The 19,084-nt window shown below is 41.6% G+C and overlaps 2 protein-coding genes across 12 annotated transcripts in view; both read right to left on the bottom strand.

Annotated features, from left to right (window-relative positions):
- The window catches only part of NEK5 (NIMA related kinase 5), a 29,701-nt gene extending 28,649 nt beyond the window's left edge, over window positions 1-1,052 (bottom strand). For 2 of the 3 annotated variants that reach the window (XM_055702493.1, XM_055702495.1), the window contains exon 1: window positions 550-1,052. The gene's annotated coding sequence lies outside the window, so the exon portion shown is untranslated. Of the gene's footprint in view, window positions 1-500 lie in introns of all 3 variants that reach the window. The other variant, XM_055702494.1, reaches the window with a different exon arrangement.
- An 883-nt stretch (window positions 1,053-1,935) lies between these two features.
- Window positions 1,936-18,664, bottom strand: NEK3 (NIMA related kinase 3). 9 transcript variants are annotated; one of them, XM_055702499.1, is made up of 17 exons: window positions 18,537-18,664; window positions 14,798-15,029; window positions 13,869-13,962; window positions 13,559-13,656; window positions 12,474-12,557; window positions 11,751-11,818; window positions 11,545-11,631; window positions 10,376-10,430; window positions 8,231-8,431; window positions 7,809-7,878; window positions 7,164-7,210; window positions 6,179-6,281; window positions 5,637-5,783; window positions 4,545-4,679; window positions 3,747-3,873; window positions 2,731-2,825; window positions 1,936-2,067 (listed from the first exon to the last, which is right to left on the bottom strand). In XM_055702499.1, the coding sequence occupies exons 2-16, from the start codon at window positions 14,912-14,914 to the stop codon at window positions 2,759-2,761; spliced, it is 1,500 nt and encodes a 499-aa protein (XP_055558474.1). In that variant the 5' UTR covers window positions 14,915-15,029; window positions 18,537-18,664; the 3' UTR covers window positions 1,936-2,067; window positions 2,731-2,758. The 9 variants fall into 9 exon arrangements, with proteins under 9 accessions (XP_055558474.1, XP_055558481.1, XP_055558473.1 ...); XM_055702498.1 differs by lacking the exon at window positions 1,936-2,067 and having other exon boundaries at window positions 2,635-2,825; XM_055702501.1 differs by lacking the exon at window positions 1,936-2,067 and having other exon boundaries at window positions 2,635-2,825; window positions 8,231-8,326.
- Between the last annotated feature and the right edge of the window lie 420 nt (window positions 18,665-19,084).

Here is a 19,084-nt window from a genome sequence, read left to right as displayed (position 1 = left end):
CTCCCGAGGCGCTGGGTGACCCCCGGGCACTCACGGTTCGGGCGCTCGGGGCAGCGCCAGCTCCTGCTCGCAGCCGCTACCGGGAAGGTGCCACACCGGGCGGCCGGGCTCGCACAGGCGTGAGGGGCTGCCCCGGGACGGGGGTGCGCTGCCCCCGCACCCCCGGCTGCCCTCGGCACCGCCAGGCCCCTCACCGCCCTGGGCCTTGCCCCTGCGGGCACCCCGATGGAAGCGGGGCGCCGGGGAGGCGCGGCCGGCAGGGCCAGGCCTCGGGCAGGGCGGCGGGGCTCGACGGCCACCACACGCCGCGGGGGACCACCTCGCAGCAGGGCCGACACAGAGCCACGCGTGGCGGTCCGCAGCCTCCCGCCCGGGGGCTGGGGCAGGCGCCTCTGGCGGCCCGGGTGCCCCTCCGCTGGCCGCGCTGGGGGTGGCTCCCCGCCGCCCTTCTCTCCCCGGCCGTGCCGCCGTCGCCATGGCGCCGGGCGGGCAGCCCTTACCGGGGCCTCCCGCGACTGCGGCCCGGCCCGCCGCCGGGGGACGCGGTACCTGCGAGCGCTCCGCCGCTCCGGAGCCGCCGAGGGCCAGAGGAGGAGGAGCCCCCGCGACGGAGGTGTGGCGGCAGCGCCCGCGGCCAGCCCCGGGGCGGCGGGGCCCCGCCGGGAGCAGCGGGAGCATTAGTCCCCTCAGCCAGGCCGCGCCTTCCCCCCGCGACGAGCGGCTGTCGCCGCGGGTGGCCCGTAACGGGGTTGGGGCGGCCCGAAGGAAGATCTCGGCTGCCGCAAGGTCTGGCACCCGCGGCGGAGTCACGTACCCGCCCACGGGCAGCGCGGCAGGTGCGCTGTGAAAGGTCGCCGTACCAGATCCACAGATTTCCTACAGCTTTGCTGGTGTGTTACTCTCTGACAGTATCTATTACGTGGACACAGACTGGAACAGCTTCCCCAGAACTCTGCTGAGAGCGTTTCTGCTCTCCCCTGCTGTGCTTCTCTCGAGAAACTATCCAGTATGCAGCAGCCAGCACAGAGCACAAACGCCACACGGCCAATAATGCTTTCTGCAGCAGGACTGTGTCTCCTCATCAAAATTGGAAAAGTCATCCTTATTTACCAACAATTAGCCTCCTTCCACACATGCAATGGCATATATAAAAATCTCGACTGAAGTCATTAAGGTAACAGCTCAGCCTCAAAGAGTTTTCACAGGATTTATAATTGCATGATCTCAAGGCTCAGATATGTAGCATAGCTAAATGTTTTCCGTAATATGCCCTTCAGACAAGATTGGTTATTCCTACTATGTACATATCGGGTTTGCATGGCGAGGCGGCGGGGGCTACAGGGGCAGCTTCTGTGAGAAGATGCCAGAAGCCTCTCCCTTGTCCCACAGAGCCAGTGCCAGCCGGTTCCGAGATGGACCCACGGCTGGCCAAGGCCGAGCCCATCAGCGATGGTGGTAGCACCTCTGGGATAGCGTATTAAGAAGAAGGGGAAAACTGCAACTGAGGCCAAAGAGAGGAGTGAGAATACATGAAAGAAACAGCCCTGCAGACACCCCCCCACAGGTCAGTGCAGGAGGGGCAGGAGGTGCTCCAGGCGCTGGAGCAGATTCCCCTGCAGCCCATGCTGAAGACCACGGTGAGGCAGCCTGTGCCCCTGCAGCCTGTGGAGGTCCATGGTGGAGCAGGTGGGTGCCCGCGGGAGGCTGTGACCCGTGGGCAGCCCACGCTGGAGCAGCTCCTGGCAGGGCCTGTGGCCCCGCGGGGAGAGGAGCCCGGGCTGGGGCAGGTTTGCTGGCGGGGCTGGGGACCCCGGGGGGACCCAGGCTGGAGCCGGCTGTGCCTGAGGGACGGCACCCGTGGGGGGACCCGGCTGGGGCAGGGTGTGAGGACTGCAGCCCGTGGGAAGGACCCACGCTGGAGAAATTCACAGAAGACTGTCTTCCGTGGGAGGGACCCCACTCTGGAGCAGGGGAAGAGTGTGAGGAGTTCTCCTCTGAAGAAGAAGGAGTGGCAGAGACAGCATGTGATGAACTGACCGCAGCCCCATTCCCTGTCCCTCCGTGCTGCTGTAGGAGGAGAAGGTAGAGAAAATCACGAGTAAAGTTAAGCCCAGGAAGAAGGGAGGAGTGGGGAGAAGGTGTTTTAAGATTTGGGTTTATTTCTCATTATCTCAATCTAATATTGATTGGTAATAAATAAAACTAATTTCCCCAAGTCATGTCTGTTCTGCCCATGATGCTACTGGATGAGTGATCTCTCCTTGTCCTTATCTGGACCCGTGAGCCTTTTGTTATATTTTCTCTCCCCTGCGCAGCTGAGGAGGGGAGTGACAGAGCAGCTTTGGTGGGCACCTGGTATCCAGCCAGGGTCAACCCACCACAATGTAATATTTCTGTATGTGGTCAGGGATTAAAACTTTACACATTCTCATAGTGTTACACCATCTCTTTGAAACATGACAAGGAGGCAATCTGAACAATGCTATTAGTGCTAATGCTTTTGACTAAACATTTCTGCAAAGCTATTACCAACTCAAAATACATTTAATATCTAGGCTTATTTAGTTATTTGAAAGTGTTCCAGCTAAAAAAGTTTGTCATGCATTTTCCACCCTTTGTTTTGTGATGCAGAAAACATGCCCACTCAGATTTTTTTGACTGAAATAATTTTATTAATAACTGCAACTATTAACAACAATAACTTGGATTATAAATACTGGCAAGCCTAACCTCAGTTATTGTAGGTAAATTCAAGTTTTCAGTCACTGTGTTTCAATATCATTTTCAGTTCTGACACCCAGTCTGGGTCATCTTCCTCAAAGTCCCTAAAAATAGATTTCAGAATGTTATTTTGCAAAACAAAAACCAAATTTATAAATCTGTATTTGCTTTCCCCCCCAAAAAATTACCCTACAACTAGGAACAATTATGTTAAAAATATCAACATGAGAGAGTTATTTCCTGAAGCATGGTGATTAAGGACCCAGTAGATGTTCTCTTTTGAATTTACCCAAATAAGTTTTATCAAAAGCAAAAGCAAATGCATCTAGGAGACTGCAAATGTGTTGATATTAATAGCTGGCAGCTGAACTGCGGTAATGCATGCCTAAGAAGTTTATCTCCAAGTGCCACAGAAATAAACAATGACATAAATTGAGATTCTGAGAACCCAAGAACCCCCCCAAATCATACACACATCTGTAAAATACAGTATTTCTGTTCAGAGTGTGTTGATGTACACTCTGCTCTTTCAAAGCCAGAAGTAGGTCACCAACATTAAAAAGTTTCTACAAACACGTCTCAGTAATAAGGTACCAAAGTGATTTTATTGCACTGTGCATGAAAGAGTACACACATACAGCAAACATACTGCTAGGCAAGTGGTTTTGCCACTGGTTATGATTCCAAGGTCAGAGTGCAAAGATGTTTCATGCAAGAAGGTTTTGCACTTTCCTGTGGATCTAACTGCATCTTGTGCTTTCATTTTTGCAAAGTCATCAGCAAATTATTAGCAATCTGCTAATAACAAGCAACTTGTTTAATCTCAACATCATCGATAACCATAAATATAGCAAAGAAAACCTGTAAGATATCAAATACCATCAAATGTTAGTATCATTATGTAGGAGAGGGATGGATTTAGATGCTGAGAAAAATACTGATTTTTCTCAGGGGAATGTCTTTTTGGAAGAATCACTTTGAGGAACCAAAGAAAACAAAAATGTAAGGATGTCATTTGGACATACGTGTCATCGTCATCGGATCTAGGCTCCAGTCTCTCAGAATCTATGACAATAGCTTCATGTTCACCGTCTACTTCATCAGATGCTTCAGTTTCATCAGAAAGTGGACCTTTTAATATATTTTCAGAAGCTTTTAAAACACAAAAATGAAAAAGTTAGAAAATGTTACCAAAATACTTTAATTTTCAAAATAAAATTATTAAGAATATGAATATGATATAGTCTTTCTAATTTGCCTGCGGTTCTTAGCAGATCCCAGTACAAGCTGTTACCTATTCTAAGTGGGGAGATAATAGTGCAGCTGATGTGCAGAACAAGTATTTACAACTGTGGCTGTGCACATCTATAGATGACAGTTATGTTTAGCTGTGCCATCTTACCATCCTGTCATCAAGATAAGGCACTACTGATTTTGTGAAGGTGGGTTTACCTGATGGGGCTACCGTGTATTTTATTGCACCTCCCTAACACATACACCAGGCTGCTTAGCAGGATGGGGAACACAGGGCTCTACAGTGGCTGCATTTTTGCCACAACCTCATTCAGCTATTGAGCTGCAAGTGAAAGTCCATCATAAAGAGATGTAGTAGAGATGTACAGTCACTTGTGAATTCTAAACCTGGCTTTTTGTGAGCCCACGTTTCATCTGGTAAATAAAAAACCTGAAATAGCCTGTTGGGACATGAATTCAAATGCACAATCTCTATACATAGGGGCTTATGCATGTAAAAAAACCAAACCCAACAGTCTTTATTAATAAACCTGTTTGCAAAAATGTTTGCTCACAAACTGGGGATTTACCTGGTTTATAAATTGTGTATGTTTTAAATGCTAAGCTGACATCTGCGTTACTGAGAATGTCCATCAGGGTCTGAGGAGTTTCCTTGTTCCACTGCTTACGTGGCTTGTTTTCACTGTAGTTTATAATGCAGCCACCTAGGTATAAAATCATTAATAAATACTACTTACATAAAATCGCATTAGCAGCATTGATTACAAAGACCATATACAAAAGAGAAATACAGGAAGAAAAGAGTCTAGATGTTTCTGTCTGCAGCACCGCTGACCTCTCAACACACTGAGGCTGACATTACCAACATTAAGAGGAAAGAAAATGTCAGAAAGCCACAGTGGAACCTTCTGCTATCAGGGAGTGCCTTTTAATAGCAGAACACCTGAATACATGCATTCTTCTGTCCTCTTCCCTTGCCCTGCATATAATTATCATGTAACGTTCCTACCACAGCTTGGGAATTTTCTAACTACTCATATCTTGATTATTTATTTCAATAGCATCTATTCACATTTACTTAGAATACGTATCCATAATCACATAAAATAATTATAGTAATTGCATACAGTGTAGGGCATTTCAAAACTGAAACATTTTCCAGGAGAAACCCCATGTTATGTGTTCTAATTAAAAGCTGTTGATGTGGAAGCAAAATCTCTGCCTCACATCTGAAGTATATCATTAATAGTTCTTGTCATTGGCATTATCTGTATGTTAAATGACAACAGAAGTAGTGGTATGCATGTTATATGCTCCTAATGAAAGACAGGCAGTGGCATTCTGCATCAGATTAATTCCTCAGTGTTACCCCCACAAATGGTATACTAAGAGGAGGGTTGATAGGACAATTTCTTAGCAATGATTGTAATTCTAGGGTTGCTACTGTTATCTGTGGCTTTCTTGCTCTTTGCAGTCCTCTTGTCACACAAGACCACTAAGAAATTCTCTTCAGCACAGTGGACTTGTTGAGTGTTTGTTACTAAATATTTTAAAATTATTTTGACGTCATTTTAAATATGCCCTGTAAAGTTTTGGCTTTTAAAATCTGTAAAGAATCACTGATATTACTTGAATTAAACCCATATTTAATTAAATCTTACTTTTAGCCTCTTCCGATGTAAAACTGGAGGAAAGCAAGGATGCATTTTCCAGGATATCCACTACAGTATTGGATATCTTCTTTTCCCATTGCCTCCTGTGGGGATGTGACACATCAGTAATTCCTGGGAGGACATCAGAAGTTTCTACTGCAATTGCAACAACAACAAAAAAAGGATGATAAACAGTATCCAACTTCATTCTCTGTCCATGCAAACTCGTACTAAGCATACAGCACTTCGCTGACAGTGGTATCTGATTCTATGGGCACAAATCCGAGCTTGGTAAGAGTTCACCATACATTTACTCTACACCAAATGTTTTCAGTCATTTTCTAATCCTTTGGCCAAGATTGTTTTTTTTTAAATTTTTCTTTTAGATCTCAGATAAGCAGTAAGAATCAATATCATCACAGAAGTAACAGTGGCATCATTTTCTAAAGGTGCAGACTTGTATGCTCTACCTGTTTAAACAGCTGGATCGCTGACATTTAGATATCACCACACAGAGGGAAATGCATCAGTCTTAAAACTGTACAACTTACCCTTTTCATTGGACTTCCTTTGTTCCTTTATGCCTTCACTCAAATCCTTAGTAATATTTTTCCTTTCTAAGGGGCTATGCTTGCTACTTTCATCTTTACTTCGCTTTAAAAGAATAAAGACTGTATTAATCATTATCCTTGCTGTCAAGAAAAACAAAGCCGTAACATTAACATGGCATTATTTGAGTTTTGCTGTAAAATGGGTGGTCTAAAGGTCTGAAAATGAATCCACTGACACCATGAAGCCAATTGCAATTGCACTGTATGTATTACTGCACTGCATTTCACACTGCATGCCATTTTTTGACATGTTTCAAGTTACACATATGTAGTTACTTGATGCAGTTTGCAGTTGGTTTTTTTTACATTTAAGAACAGCAGCAATATAAAGACAAATGAGTCATACTCCCAGGGAAAGGAAGATGCACCCAAATATTAAGCTCCTCAGACTGACAGGTTTATCAAAAGAAAAAAAAGAAGTGCTACTGGCAACATGTTTTGAAAAATATACTCAACAAGGCTGCACTAGGCTGTGCTGTAATGTACCCATGGATGACTTCTTGGCCACCTGTGACTTAATTCTCCTCACCTGAAATCTCACATGGGCCCTAAAACCTACTGAAGATTATGTCCAGATTAGACCATTTTCACAGCAGCGTGTTCAAAATGTGCCCCTAAAGCAAAGAAAATGCATCAATTTTTGCAGTATCCCAAAACTTAGAAAAAAAGGAGAGGGTTTTTTTGGGGGCACAGGGTTTGACAGGGCTATAACGAAATCCTCTTTGAAACTAAACTAATGGGAAGCATAAAAATGTTACATGGGAAATGCACAGGAAAACTCTGTAATTTGAACACAGACGACAGCTGACATAGTAGGCTGATCTATGATTCAGCATACTAATAAATTTCCGTATGAACTTTTCTGTAATACAGAACATTCTAAATTACTAAAATACAAATATTATATGTATATTTGAATACTTACCCTATTTTCTTTCTTATTATTTGAGCTTCCAGCAGCCATGACATTACCTGATACATTAAGGAACAGATTCAAGAGTTAATGCCTTTAGCAAGCATTTGTGGTACAGTGGTATTCTAGAGGTATGACAGCAACAGCACTGAACCAAGCAATGAAAATTATGTGAAAGCTTCTTCACAATTCAGTCAACGTAGCTCATTCTCAACAGGGAGTCCCTCTACTATTGAGTTCCAAATGTGTACAAATTTTGGTGTAACTAAATTTATGCACAAGAAAAAATCCAACATTCTCTCTAAAAATTAAATAATGAAAATAACTTGCTTCACTGTGTTCTGGGAAAGAAAGCACCATCATATTTAATGTATATGCAACAGCTGAAAGGTTTGCCTATTTTAAAATTGAAAAGTTTAATTCTAACACAAATCTTAAGACCTACAATGTATGCATTGCAGCTTTGCACTGTACTTCTCATGTGGGAATATAATTTATGCCCTTCAAGCATTTTTCCATATAGATTCAATAATATTAGATTTTGAAATAATTAAAAGTGGATTTGAACACATAATACTGTTTCTAGCTGTGTTTAAGATCTTACAATTCCTAGCCATTTTATAATTTCTTACATAAATAAAAATGTTGCTGATTTACCCTTTGGCCTTGCTGCATTGCCTTCAAGTTTCTTGGTTTCCTTTAATACCTGGTCAAATTCATTTGCCATCTGGAATATGTATGAAGAGATGCAAATATTGTACCATTTTAAACTTTCTTAAATTACAGTATATGCTATTTGTTAAAAATAAACTCGCCATATAAAAGCATTGTAATGGATAACAGCTAACAATATTTAATTTTAGCAGCATCGTGTCAATATTCAACTTTTATTTTCAAAACAAACCCTTCTAAAAACTGTTTTCTGAGAAGTCTACAGCTCTATTTATGGCTTTTAGAGCAGGACCTACACAACACTACTTTTCATATTGTGATACACTAACAAACTACAAAAGAAACTGATTTAGTATCTAAAATGTACATACTGTTGCTTAAATCTAGAGATAAAGAATATATCGTACCTCAGAAGGCAAACAATTTTTTATAAGTTTGGTTAGGGAACCTCTTGCAAGAATAGTACTGGCTGATGGACGATTCTGGGGATTTCTTTTAAACATCTGTTTTATTAAATAATGAAGTTCATAGGAATAATGAGATGGTAGTGGATTATAGGACCCTTTGCATATCTTAAGGATGAGCTGTTTCCAGCTGTTGGCTTGAAACTGCATTAAAAACAAACAAACATTAGACCATGGAGCTTAAGCATAAGGTAGAAAAAAGCTGATACAATTTAAGACCAAGCTTAACACCTATTATATAAAAATGCTTGGTATGTATTTATGTAGGCTGCCTATTACCATACTGATTTGGAACACAGTCTGACAGTTTCAGGGCTGTTTCAGAGGTGGGGAATGATGACCCTGAGTCAATACATCAGTAGCTTTACATTTTGTAGGGCTATTACATAGGCTTTTGATTATGTTAACACTGACAGAAATTTGCTGAGAATGAAAATGTCATAGTTTGCATACAAAGTTTGTCTAAAACCAGAGCATAACAGACATTGCAAACTAACCTGTACAACTGGAAACCAGGCGGGAGTTACTCCAATAAATTTAGGATTGTTCAAATTTTATTTTAATAGCAATATGGCATTGAGGAAATTTGGATCATCTTGGCGTGCTTTACTTTGTATACTTGAGATCAGAAGCAAACTGCAAGAATGAAACTGTCAGCCAGGAAAGATGCAGACTTTGATTAAAAAAGAATAATCATCAAAAGTAACCTGTAAAGGTACAAATTTCCTCTTGCAAATCTACATGAAATGGCTGAAGTTTTTACTTTCCTCAGCTAACTGTTAACCCGTCTTCAGTCAGGAATTACTGCTTCCAGGTACAAGTCATTGGTCAACTGCAGTATCAGCAGCGACAGCTATAACTATGGATGGCAACAGCCTGAGAGAAAACAGCTGAGAACTTCTATCTCCATGAAGAAAGTTTTCTTGTGGCACACCCCACTGGCTTGGCTGCAGAGTGCCAAGCATCTGTGGTGTGCGGCATCCTTTTATATCACCTCTGATAGATTATGCAAGAACACATGTGACCATCACATAAAACCAGACACATAATGTTTCACTGCTGCTGAAAAGGGAAAAATACTTCAGTCCTTGGTATCTTGGCTCTGAGCACTTCCTGAATAGCTATGAGACTGCCAACATCTTGCCACAGACCTACTTAGGTCAACACACATCTATGCACAGACTCCTTTATCACTCAGTTACGTACAGTGTAAAATAAACTCTTGCACTGCTAGTAGTTGCAGCTGTAGAGAATCTTTTGCTGATACACAGGATTTCATGGGATAGGATTAGCTCAATGAAAGGAAACTGATGATTAAAAAAACTAAGATGAAATAACCTTAAGTTAGGATGGTCTCATTGTCTTGCAAAACACCCTGATAAGGGCTCTCATGTTAGCCATGTGTCTGTATATAGAAGCCAGAGGAAGTTATCAAATAAGAAGCATAGCATCAACACTGTAAAAGACAGCGTCCCAGAAATAACAGAAAGGCAGAACCATCCATCAAGGCTCCCACTGTCCCAATAGCAGGATAGTGCTTGGACAGTGACTTATTTGATTTGAAAAATAAGCAAACAGATATATCGCTGATGCAAGGTACAAAACTGCTTATAGCTCACTACATTTTGCTATACTTGCACACAATATATTCTCACTAGCAAAGATTTTGAGTGTCCTTGCCTCCACCTTCTGTAATCATCCCGATCTTGTAAAACACAGTGCTCATTGCAATACCCCTGCAGATATCTGGAACCAGTCTGGCAGCTGCTAGACTCCTTAATAAGCCCCATATCACCTCACTGATATTGAGGAAAATTAACCAAGAAAGAAAAAAAGAATTGCTTTCTAACAGTGTAGAAAATGGAGTGTTTTACAGAAGGGTCCAAAAGGTCCCAAGAGCTGCTGAAGAACAGATGTAGTGGAAGAGGGGTGGGAAGGGTGGAGCAATACTTCCCTCTTTCAGAAGCAGCAAGCAAACATGTCAGTCAAATATATAATTGACCGTGAATCCACCAAACTACACCTAACTGCTAATTAAGTTTTAAGGAATTCCAAACCTTTTTTTGATAGCAATAAAACTATACTTACCGGATGTCTAAGAGTGCATAGTTCATACAGAATACATCCCAGAGACCATATATCACTGTAGGTATAGAGAAAGATGAGAAATTTTGAACCAAAAATTACAATTTAATATCCTGCCTAGAAAAAATGAAATTAATATGTGTACATAACTGAATTGAATAAACTAAAAAGAAATGTAAGCAACCATAAAAACCAATACAATTATGGGTTTAACCTCTCCAGTGGAAATTATCTTGCTTATTTTATCCTACCCAGATGTAAAAAAGGATGACTATCATACAGTGGTAGGTGGCTTTTTATTCCTAGAATACCTCTTCAATGATTTGATGCAAAAATATTTATCCTTCCACACTTGAAAGCCTTTGTATACCTTGGCCCTTAACATAAGAAGGCAGGCACACAATCCTAATCCTGAGAGCTGGAATTCTGGCCTTGGCATTAAGAGTTCTCCTGAGAAAAAAAACATTGTCTTCCACCAAAAGTGCCACCTGCACAAGAAGCAACTGATGCCTTTCTTGCAAGAGGAGCAGAAAAAAACTTAAGTGCTAGAAGGTTTCTTCCCTCCTCTGGAAAATAAATCACTTGGTTCAGGTACAAGTAGGGTCACAGAACACGTCTAGGGGAGGGAATGTAAAGTGACTTAGGATTTTGGGAGTCTAGGAGGAAGACATAAACACCATACTATCAAGATGCTCTCAGAAGTTCTTGCATAAAGACCAGAACAACTGGGCTGTATAAATCTAAGTCATCAGTCCTGTAGCCATTATCCCTGCATTATCAGGACTGGCAAGGAGAGCTTAAAAAAATATGACCAGCCAAAAAAGCAAGACCAGCAAAAAAGACACAAACACATAAATATATATATGTGTGCGTGCATACATACATACGTGTGTATGTTTGTATGTATCTATTTACTTTCCCAAACACAGAGAGAGGTCTCACACCAGTTTTCAAACTTGTAAGACTAAAGACACTGTACTCTTAGTTACCCAAGTAAGGAGGAATTTATGCCTTTTCATCTTAAAAAACCTGTAATTACCTCTTTCTAAATATTCTTCAGCTCAATATCTTCTCTAAACCAAATATGGATAAGCCACAAAACCAGAATGAGTCAACAATAAGAAGACATACATCAGTCAGGCATTATTTGTGACCACTGAAAACACTAATACCTTTTGTTGTTGTATGGTGTATTTTCCCATATTTCTGGAGGAACATAATAAGGAGTTCCCACATATGTGCAAGCATATGACACCGGACTATTGAAATGACAAAGAAGAAATGCCAGATGAAAAGTAATTATTTAACAACTCTGTACTACTTATCAGTGGTAAAATAAAACTTTACACCACTGAGATCAGTGGAGATATCCACATACTGTGCAAGAAGGCGTGCAGATCCAAAATCTCCTAATTTGACTTTTCCATTTTGAGTGAGGAAGATGTTCTGCATTTCAAGAGCATAGATTAACACAGTTAAACATTATTCTAGGAAACATTTCTGCAGTTTGTATATACAAAAAAGTGACTATCACTTCTGATATTTTATCCTTATATATCCTTTTCCTTGCTTCTCCTAACATTTCCACCAAAATTAAAAAAAAGAAAGAAGAACTATGTTTAAAGGGACATAGAAAGTTTATATGGGCCTAAAGCTCCAGCATCAGGAACAGAGAAGAATCAGAGTTTAGAAATGCCTTATCTCTATGCTGTACTCGAATTACTAAGGTCACACTTTCTTCTGAATCTGTCTCTTTCTGCTAGGAAAGAGTAACAAAGAAAAAGTGAGAGGCAAGTTATTTACAAACTGCGTATTTCATACACATTTTCTACATCTATTATTGATTTAAATTATATGCAGTTTGTCACAAGCAATTGGTGCAGTGTGGACATGAAGGGTACAGGTATACTTAGATGATGTTTACACCCACAATATTGTGTCATTCCATACACTCCACAATTTCATTTACTTAACATTCTTAAGCCTAAATGAAAAACACAGTGTGCAGCAGTAACAGGAAATTGTGAAAGAGGGATTTGAACTTTTGCATGCAGAAGAGAGTTTATTAATGGCAACAAAACTTGCTCTTGGATTTGTTCACCTTGGATTTGATATCCCTGTGCAACACACGTTTATCATGAATGTGCTTCACACCCAGGCACATCTGCACAAACCAATGAAGGATCTGAAAAGAGTAAGAGTTATAACAGCTCAATGCTGCATATAATGAATGCTTTACTAATAGATAAAAAAACATTAAGAAAATAAAGCATGTTCAGAATACTTGGCAGTTAAAAGTAACTGTAGCATAATGGCCCCCAGTTAGCATGAAAGACTTGAGTTCTTCAAGATAAAGTATATTTTAACATGGCAGAAGAAATGTTTACTACCTGTGTCTAGAAAACTAATAATACATAACAATAATGAAGATAGGGAGTCACTACATGGCACTTTACCTGACGGTCATTTTATAAGCAAGTGAATTACAATTTTATAGTAAATTAGAAAATTAAAAAAATCCACACTGAGATAACATACTGTTTCTAAAAGGAAATGTGTTCTTTTTAAAAGTACAAAATAAAGTTCTTGGAGATGTATGGCCAACCTAAATATTATATCAGGGGAGGATACTGGTCTTTTCATTTTGATTAAGATGATGCTTCTAACTGTGGCAGGAAGCAGTTTTCAATCACTACAATGCCACTTTGGACCTTTTTCTAAGTAATATTATATCCTATCTGATAAAAGAAGTTAATGCCTGCTGAATGGTTCAAACATTTAACATACATATGCATACATAAAATGCAAGTATTTAGTCTCCTGGCTAGTTTCATTTATCTTACCAGAATGCTTTATTTACTTCCCATTTGCAATACCTCTTCCCATGCTTGAAATTATGGCTGGAGTTTGTGTTAAATCCTTACTTAATTGCATAAATTTATGCATGCAAACCCAACTCTGTTTTTTCACACTGCCTGCACAATTCTCAGATATAGACAGCAATTTGTCTTTTATTCCTTTCAGTCCAGCTGTTCTTCTGGAAATTATCAAATCAAAAATGTTTCTGTAAGTGTCCTTGTTTCATTTAAGGTGTTCGTATATCTGTAATTTGTGTTATGCAATGCAGCATGCTTCAGTTTACATGAAAAAGGATTCCTAGGTCCTTGGTTCAAAACAATGTCTTACCTTTTCTTCAGGGAACAAATTTCCTCTTTGGTGTTTTATCTTTTGCATTAGATCTCCATCATCACAATATTCCATCACTATATACAGATGTCCACCAGCTAAATTTTAGGTAATTTAAGAATAATTAGTATTTTCGTTAGCGGAGTAAGTATGTTATTTTTACTATAAAGCTCTGACTACATGCTATGTATTAAATATTACAATAAACATGTACTTTGTTTATAACATATTATAAACAACAATAAAAGTAATCTTGATCTCTTGAGAGTATGCAACTATAAACAAAGGTATTTTAAGTTTTTATATTTACCTTCAAATGATTCTTTATAGGCAACGATATTTGGATGTTTCATTTTAGCCAAAAGCACTGCTTCCTTCCTAGAGTTCTCTACATCAGATGAAGACTGAAAATGTAAGTATGCTCATATAAATGTCACACTAACAAATTTTCATACATACAGATGATGCACCTCACTTTCCAAAAGGAAAGCATTTTTAAGAATTGTTCTTCAGTTATTTTAATAAGACATTCATAAACTTGAAAACCCCATCATTTTTTAATCTATGGTTTATTACTAGCTGAAGACTTCTTCATTTTGGGGGAGGTGTGTGGTGTTTTGTTTCTTATTAATTTCAGAGGATATTTTGCTACTTTATTTAATTACTTTTTATGTTTTGAAAATGCAGAACTATGTAACAAAGCAGCACAAAGACTTTGGAACAGCTGACAGTCTATACTTCATGAACTCAGTATAAAGCCAAGTGCCCAGGTATTAACTGAGCTTCAGCCTCAATAAAGCCAGTGCCTCTCATTTTGTGATTTTTTTTTTTTTGCTTAGCTAAGTGCAGAGAAGGTAACCTGAATAACTGATTACCAGCAATAATATGAGGCTAATTTCCTCATTAGGTGTTGCAGGTGATGTCTATCCAGTGAAATCAATGGGAATGCAGCCAAGGGCATCAGCAGAACAGGGGTTTCATTCTAAGTGTCTTCCTATGTGCTACACTTCCCAAAATGTAGCCATGTGCTTTCTGAAACAGATCAGATTTTGCTACCTCACTTATTATCAACATTGATTCAGACATAGTTACATAGTAGCCATGCCATACACCTGTCTAATACACAAAACTCTCAGCAAAAATGTTCAGGATTTCAAAAATATATCCAGAATTATATTGGTTTGTTTTTTGGTTTTTTTTTTAAAGTGGTGGGTGATGTGATGTATGTGTTACACTTACCATGGGAAGCCTTATTTCCTTCATTGCATACTTCTGGTCACTGATTCTATGATGAACTAGGAGAGCTCGGCCAAAGGATCCCTCTCCTAGTATTTTCAACACTTTGTATTCTTCCATTCTTTACAAGCCTAGGTCCAACACACTTCTCTTCAAACGCTCGCTTTCACAGGATGGTCTTCTAAACTTTATCATGACCTTGATTCATTCTTTTGAAATTTGTTGTTAATATAATCTGCATGAGGAAAAAAAAAAACCCCAGCAAAATAATGAGTGATAAATGTGGGTACCTACAACCATTCAGCATTACCACAAATACGATTCATAGAATCATAGAATGATTTGGGTTGGAAGGAACGTGAAAGATCATCTAGTTCCAGCCCCCCTGCCATGGGCAGGGACACCTTCCACTAGACCAGGTTGCTCAAAGCCCCATCCAGCCTGGCCTTGAGCACTGCCAGGGATGGGGCATCCACAGCTTCTCTGGGCAGCCTGTGCCAGTGCCTCACCACCCTCACAGGAAAAATAATATCTAGCCTAAATCTACCCTCTTTCAGTTTAAAACCATTACCCCTTGTCCTATCACTGTAGGCCCTACTAAAAAGTCTGTCCCATCTTTCTTATAGGCCCTCTTTAAATTCTGAAAGGCCACTCTGTAAGGTTTCTCCAGAGCCTTCTCTTCTCCAGGCTGAACAACTCCAACTCTCAGCCTGTCTTCATAGGAGAGGTGCTCCAGCCCTCTGATCATCTTCATGGCCCTCCTCTGCACTCTGCACTCACTGCAGGTCCATGTCCTTCTTGTGCTGGGGGCTCCAGAGCTGAACACAGTAGTCCAGGTGGGGTCTCACAAAAGCCAAGCAGAGGTGGAGAACCACCTCCTTCAACCTGCTGGCCATGCTTCTTTTGATGCAGCCCAAGATTCAGTTGGCTTTCTGGGCTGCAAGCACACATCATTGGGCTATGCTGAGCTTTTCAGCCACTAGCACCCCCAAGTCCTTCTCCTCAGGGCTGCTATCAATCCATTCTCAGCCTAGCCTGTGTTGATAATGGAGGTTTCCCTGACCCACATGCAGGACCTTGCACTTGGCCTTGTTGAAATTCATGAGGTTCACACAGGCCCACCCCCTTAAGCCTGTAAAGGTCCCTCTGGATGGCATCCTTTCTGTCCAGCATGTTGACTGCACCACACAGCTTAGCATCATCAGCAAACTTGTTGAGGGTGAACTTGATCCCATTGTCCATGTCACTGACAAAGATGTTGAAGAGCACCGGTCCCAATACAGACCCCTGAGGAACGCCACTCATCATCAGTCTCCACTTGGACATCAAGCCATTGACCACAACTCTTTGACATGTCCATCCAGCCAATTCCTCATCCATTAAGTGGTCTACCCCTCAAACCCACATCTCTCCAGTTTAGAGACAAGGATGCCATGCAGGACAGTGTCAAAAGCTTTGCACATGTCCAGGTAGATGACATCAGTTGCTCTTCCCTCACTTGTCAGTCCTGTAACCCCATCATAGAAGGCCACCAAATTTGTCAGGCACGATTTGCCCTTAGTGAAGCCATGTTGGCTGTCACCAACCACCTCCTTATTTTCCATGTGCCTTAGCCAGGAGGATCTGATCCATGATCTTGTGGGCCCAGAGGTGAGACTGACTTCCCTGTAGCTTCCTGGGTCTTTTTTTCCCTTTTTAAAAATGGGGGTTACATGTCCCCTTTTCCAGACTAGACTGCCACGACTTCTCAAACATGATGGAAGGCTTAGCCACTTCATCCACCCATTCCCTCAGGACCTATGGACTTGTGCACCTTCAGGTTCCTTAGACGGTCTTGAACCTGATCATCTCCTACAGTGGGCAGTTCTTCATTCTCCCAGTTCCTGCCTTTACCTTCTGCAATTTGGGCAGTATGGCTGGAGCACTTGCCAGTGAAGACTGAGGCAAAAAAGTAATTGAGTACCCCAGCCTTCTCCATGTCCTGGGTAACCAGGTCTCCTGTTTCCTTCTGGAAAGGGCCCATGTTTTCCCTAGTTTTCCTTTTATTATTAATGTATCTACAGAAGCTTTTCTTGTTGTCCCTGATGTCCCCAGCCAGTTGTAATTCTATTACGGCTTTAGTCTTCCTAACCACTGCTACTGTGATTTTGCTGAAAATGAGGCCTTCAGAAAGTTCAACTTGAAGTATCATACAGCATATCTCTGCATTTTTAAATTTTGAATGCTAAAGCCTACAACTCAGCATCTTCTTTTTGCTACCTTTATTTCTGCAAGTTGTTTCATAATGCTAAACAAAACTCGCAGGCAAATAATATAGACAATAAGCTTCAAGCTTCCAGTGACATTTCTCATCTAAAACAGCACAAGAAGGATCAAACCGGAAAAAGTTACCAGTGTTTATGTGCAAAAACCTCAAGGACTGACTGAAAGAATAGGGATACAGGCAGGAATAGGAACATAATATTTCACTTGGAAGGGACCTGCAACTGATAGAAAGCTTAGAAATAACTAGATTAATAGGATATGGAAAACTTAGAATAATTAAATTCTCATTATATGTACAAAGAGGAGCTTCACAGTGTGACTTTGCAAATTAAGCGAGGAGCTTCAGAGTACAACTTTGCAAATCAGGCCCGGTCCTGGGGCCCTTTGTACTAATAAGGTGGACCTGGGATGCTCTGTGTGCCAAAAAGAAGACACTGGTATGTGAACATCCTTGAGATAGGAAAACTGGATCTGTCCTGTTTTATGGTTTGGAAGAAACTCAAGACACGACTGAGTCTGGATGAAAAGTGAAGGTGAAAAGTTCAGAGCAAGGGAGACTGCTAAGCCTTCATCCCCAATGACCCCCACGACCCCCAGCAAGGAGGTAGTGCACAAGCGCAAATGGGAGGAAACATGTTAATGACTTCTCGGTAGACTAATTATCCTAACCCAACCTATTCTCGGGCATCTATTGAATATGTATGAATGTATATTTTAAATCACACATGCACAAAGAAGTCAGGGCAGCAGGTGCTTTTGGAATTATCCACCCTGATGCCCACCAGTGAATTAAACATACCTGCTTTATAATCTATCCTGAGTTACAAAGTTTAATTCTGTATGTCACAACAATCATCTAGTCCAACTGCCTGACCACTTTAGGGCTGACCAAAAGTTAAAACATTAAGGGTACTGTCCAAAAGCCTCTTAGATGCTGACAGGCTTGGTGCACCAAGAAAGTCTGTTCTAGTGTTTGAACACCCTCTCAGCAAAGAAATGCTTCCTAATGCCCAGCCTAAACCTCCCCTGTCACAGCTTTGAACTATTCCCACATGTCCTATCGCTGGATTTACAGACTTGATACTTTCTTCACAATGTTGGTGCTTTTAAGGTATTGATAGTTCAGACATTGCTTTATGTATATACCTATGCACACGCAGTGTTTTAATGGGCCGATGAGTTGTTTTCAGCAGACATCTTAGAGCTTAATTGTTTCTGAAAGGGTAAAAACGTCGGTTCACTTGGAGGCTGAAAAATAAACACGCTGATTAACTTCCCCTGAAAACACTGCAAGCACCTAAGCGATGACGGAGAACAGTGTTTTTTCAGGGGAAAGGGGAAGCCGTGCACTTCACGTTAACTGCAGTTACACCTCCTAGCCACGGCTCCCTCACACTGAGGGGGGCAAGCTCCAGCCCGCCCCCGAGCCCCTCAATCCCACCGGGCCCTCAACCCGAGGCGCGGAGGCGATACTCACCTCAGATGGCCGCGGAAACCGTCGGAGCCTTCCCCTGATGAAAAGCACTCGGCCGGGCTCGGCCCTTCTTCCGTAGCCCAGCCAAGACGAGCCGGAGGCGGGAATGGCGCCGCCTGAGAGGACGGACGGGAAAGGGGGAGCGGGCGGGGCCGCCCCGCCTGCTCCCCCTTTCCCGTCCGTCCTCTCAGGCGGCGCCGCGTGTGGCCGTGGCGGCCAGTCGTTCTGAACATGCTCACGGGGCTTATTAACAATAAACAGCACCCCCCCCACACCACACCTTTGGTAGAAAGTCCTGTTAATATTTAAAATCTCTTTGGACTCCACTTTGCACAAAAGCCAGGGGACAAATCACCTGTTAATAGATTGACGATGGGTTTCTCCACTGTAGCGAGAGATTTAATTCGTGCCAGAGCTTATCGCTAGCAACTGAAATAAGCAAGGCCTTTGGCCACATGAATTGTAGTTCAACCTTGTATTTTCTCTGTGGAAATGTAACTGGCAGGTAAGGAAGCATAAGAAAAACTTTAACTACAAGAACAAAAAACAAG

The sequence above is a fragment of the Falco cherrug genome, chromosome 2, assembly GCF_023634085.1.
Source record: "Falco cherrug isolate bFalChe1 chromosome 2, bFalChe1.pri, whole genome shotgun sequence".
NCBI classification, from domain to species: Eukaryota; Metazoa; Chordata; class Aves; order Falconiformes; family Falconidae; genus Falco; species Falco cherrug.
Note: the sequence above shows the minus strand (reverse complement) of the source record. Positions and strands in the feature narration are given on the sequence as shown.

Bases quoted from the DNA above. Each gene is read 5' to 3' on its own strand.
- NEK3 (XM_055702499.1), bottom strand. From the start codon at position 14,914: ATGGAAGAATACAAAGTGTTGAAAATACTAGGAGAGGGATCCTTTGGC. The intron at 5,784-6,178 runs GTAAGTTGTACA...TTGCAATTGCAG, and splicing joins AAGGAAGTCCAATGAAAAGG to TAGAAACTTCTGATGTCCTC. The intron at 4,680-5,636 runs GTAAGATTTAAT...TTTTATACCTAG, and splicing joins TACATCGGAAGAGGCTAAAA to GTGGCTGCATTATAAACTAC.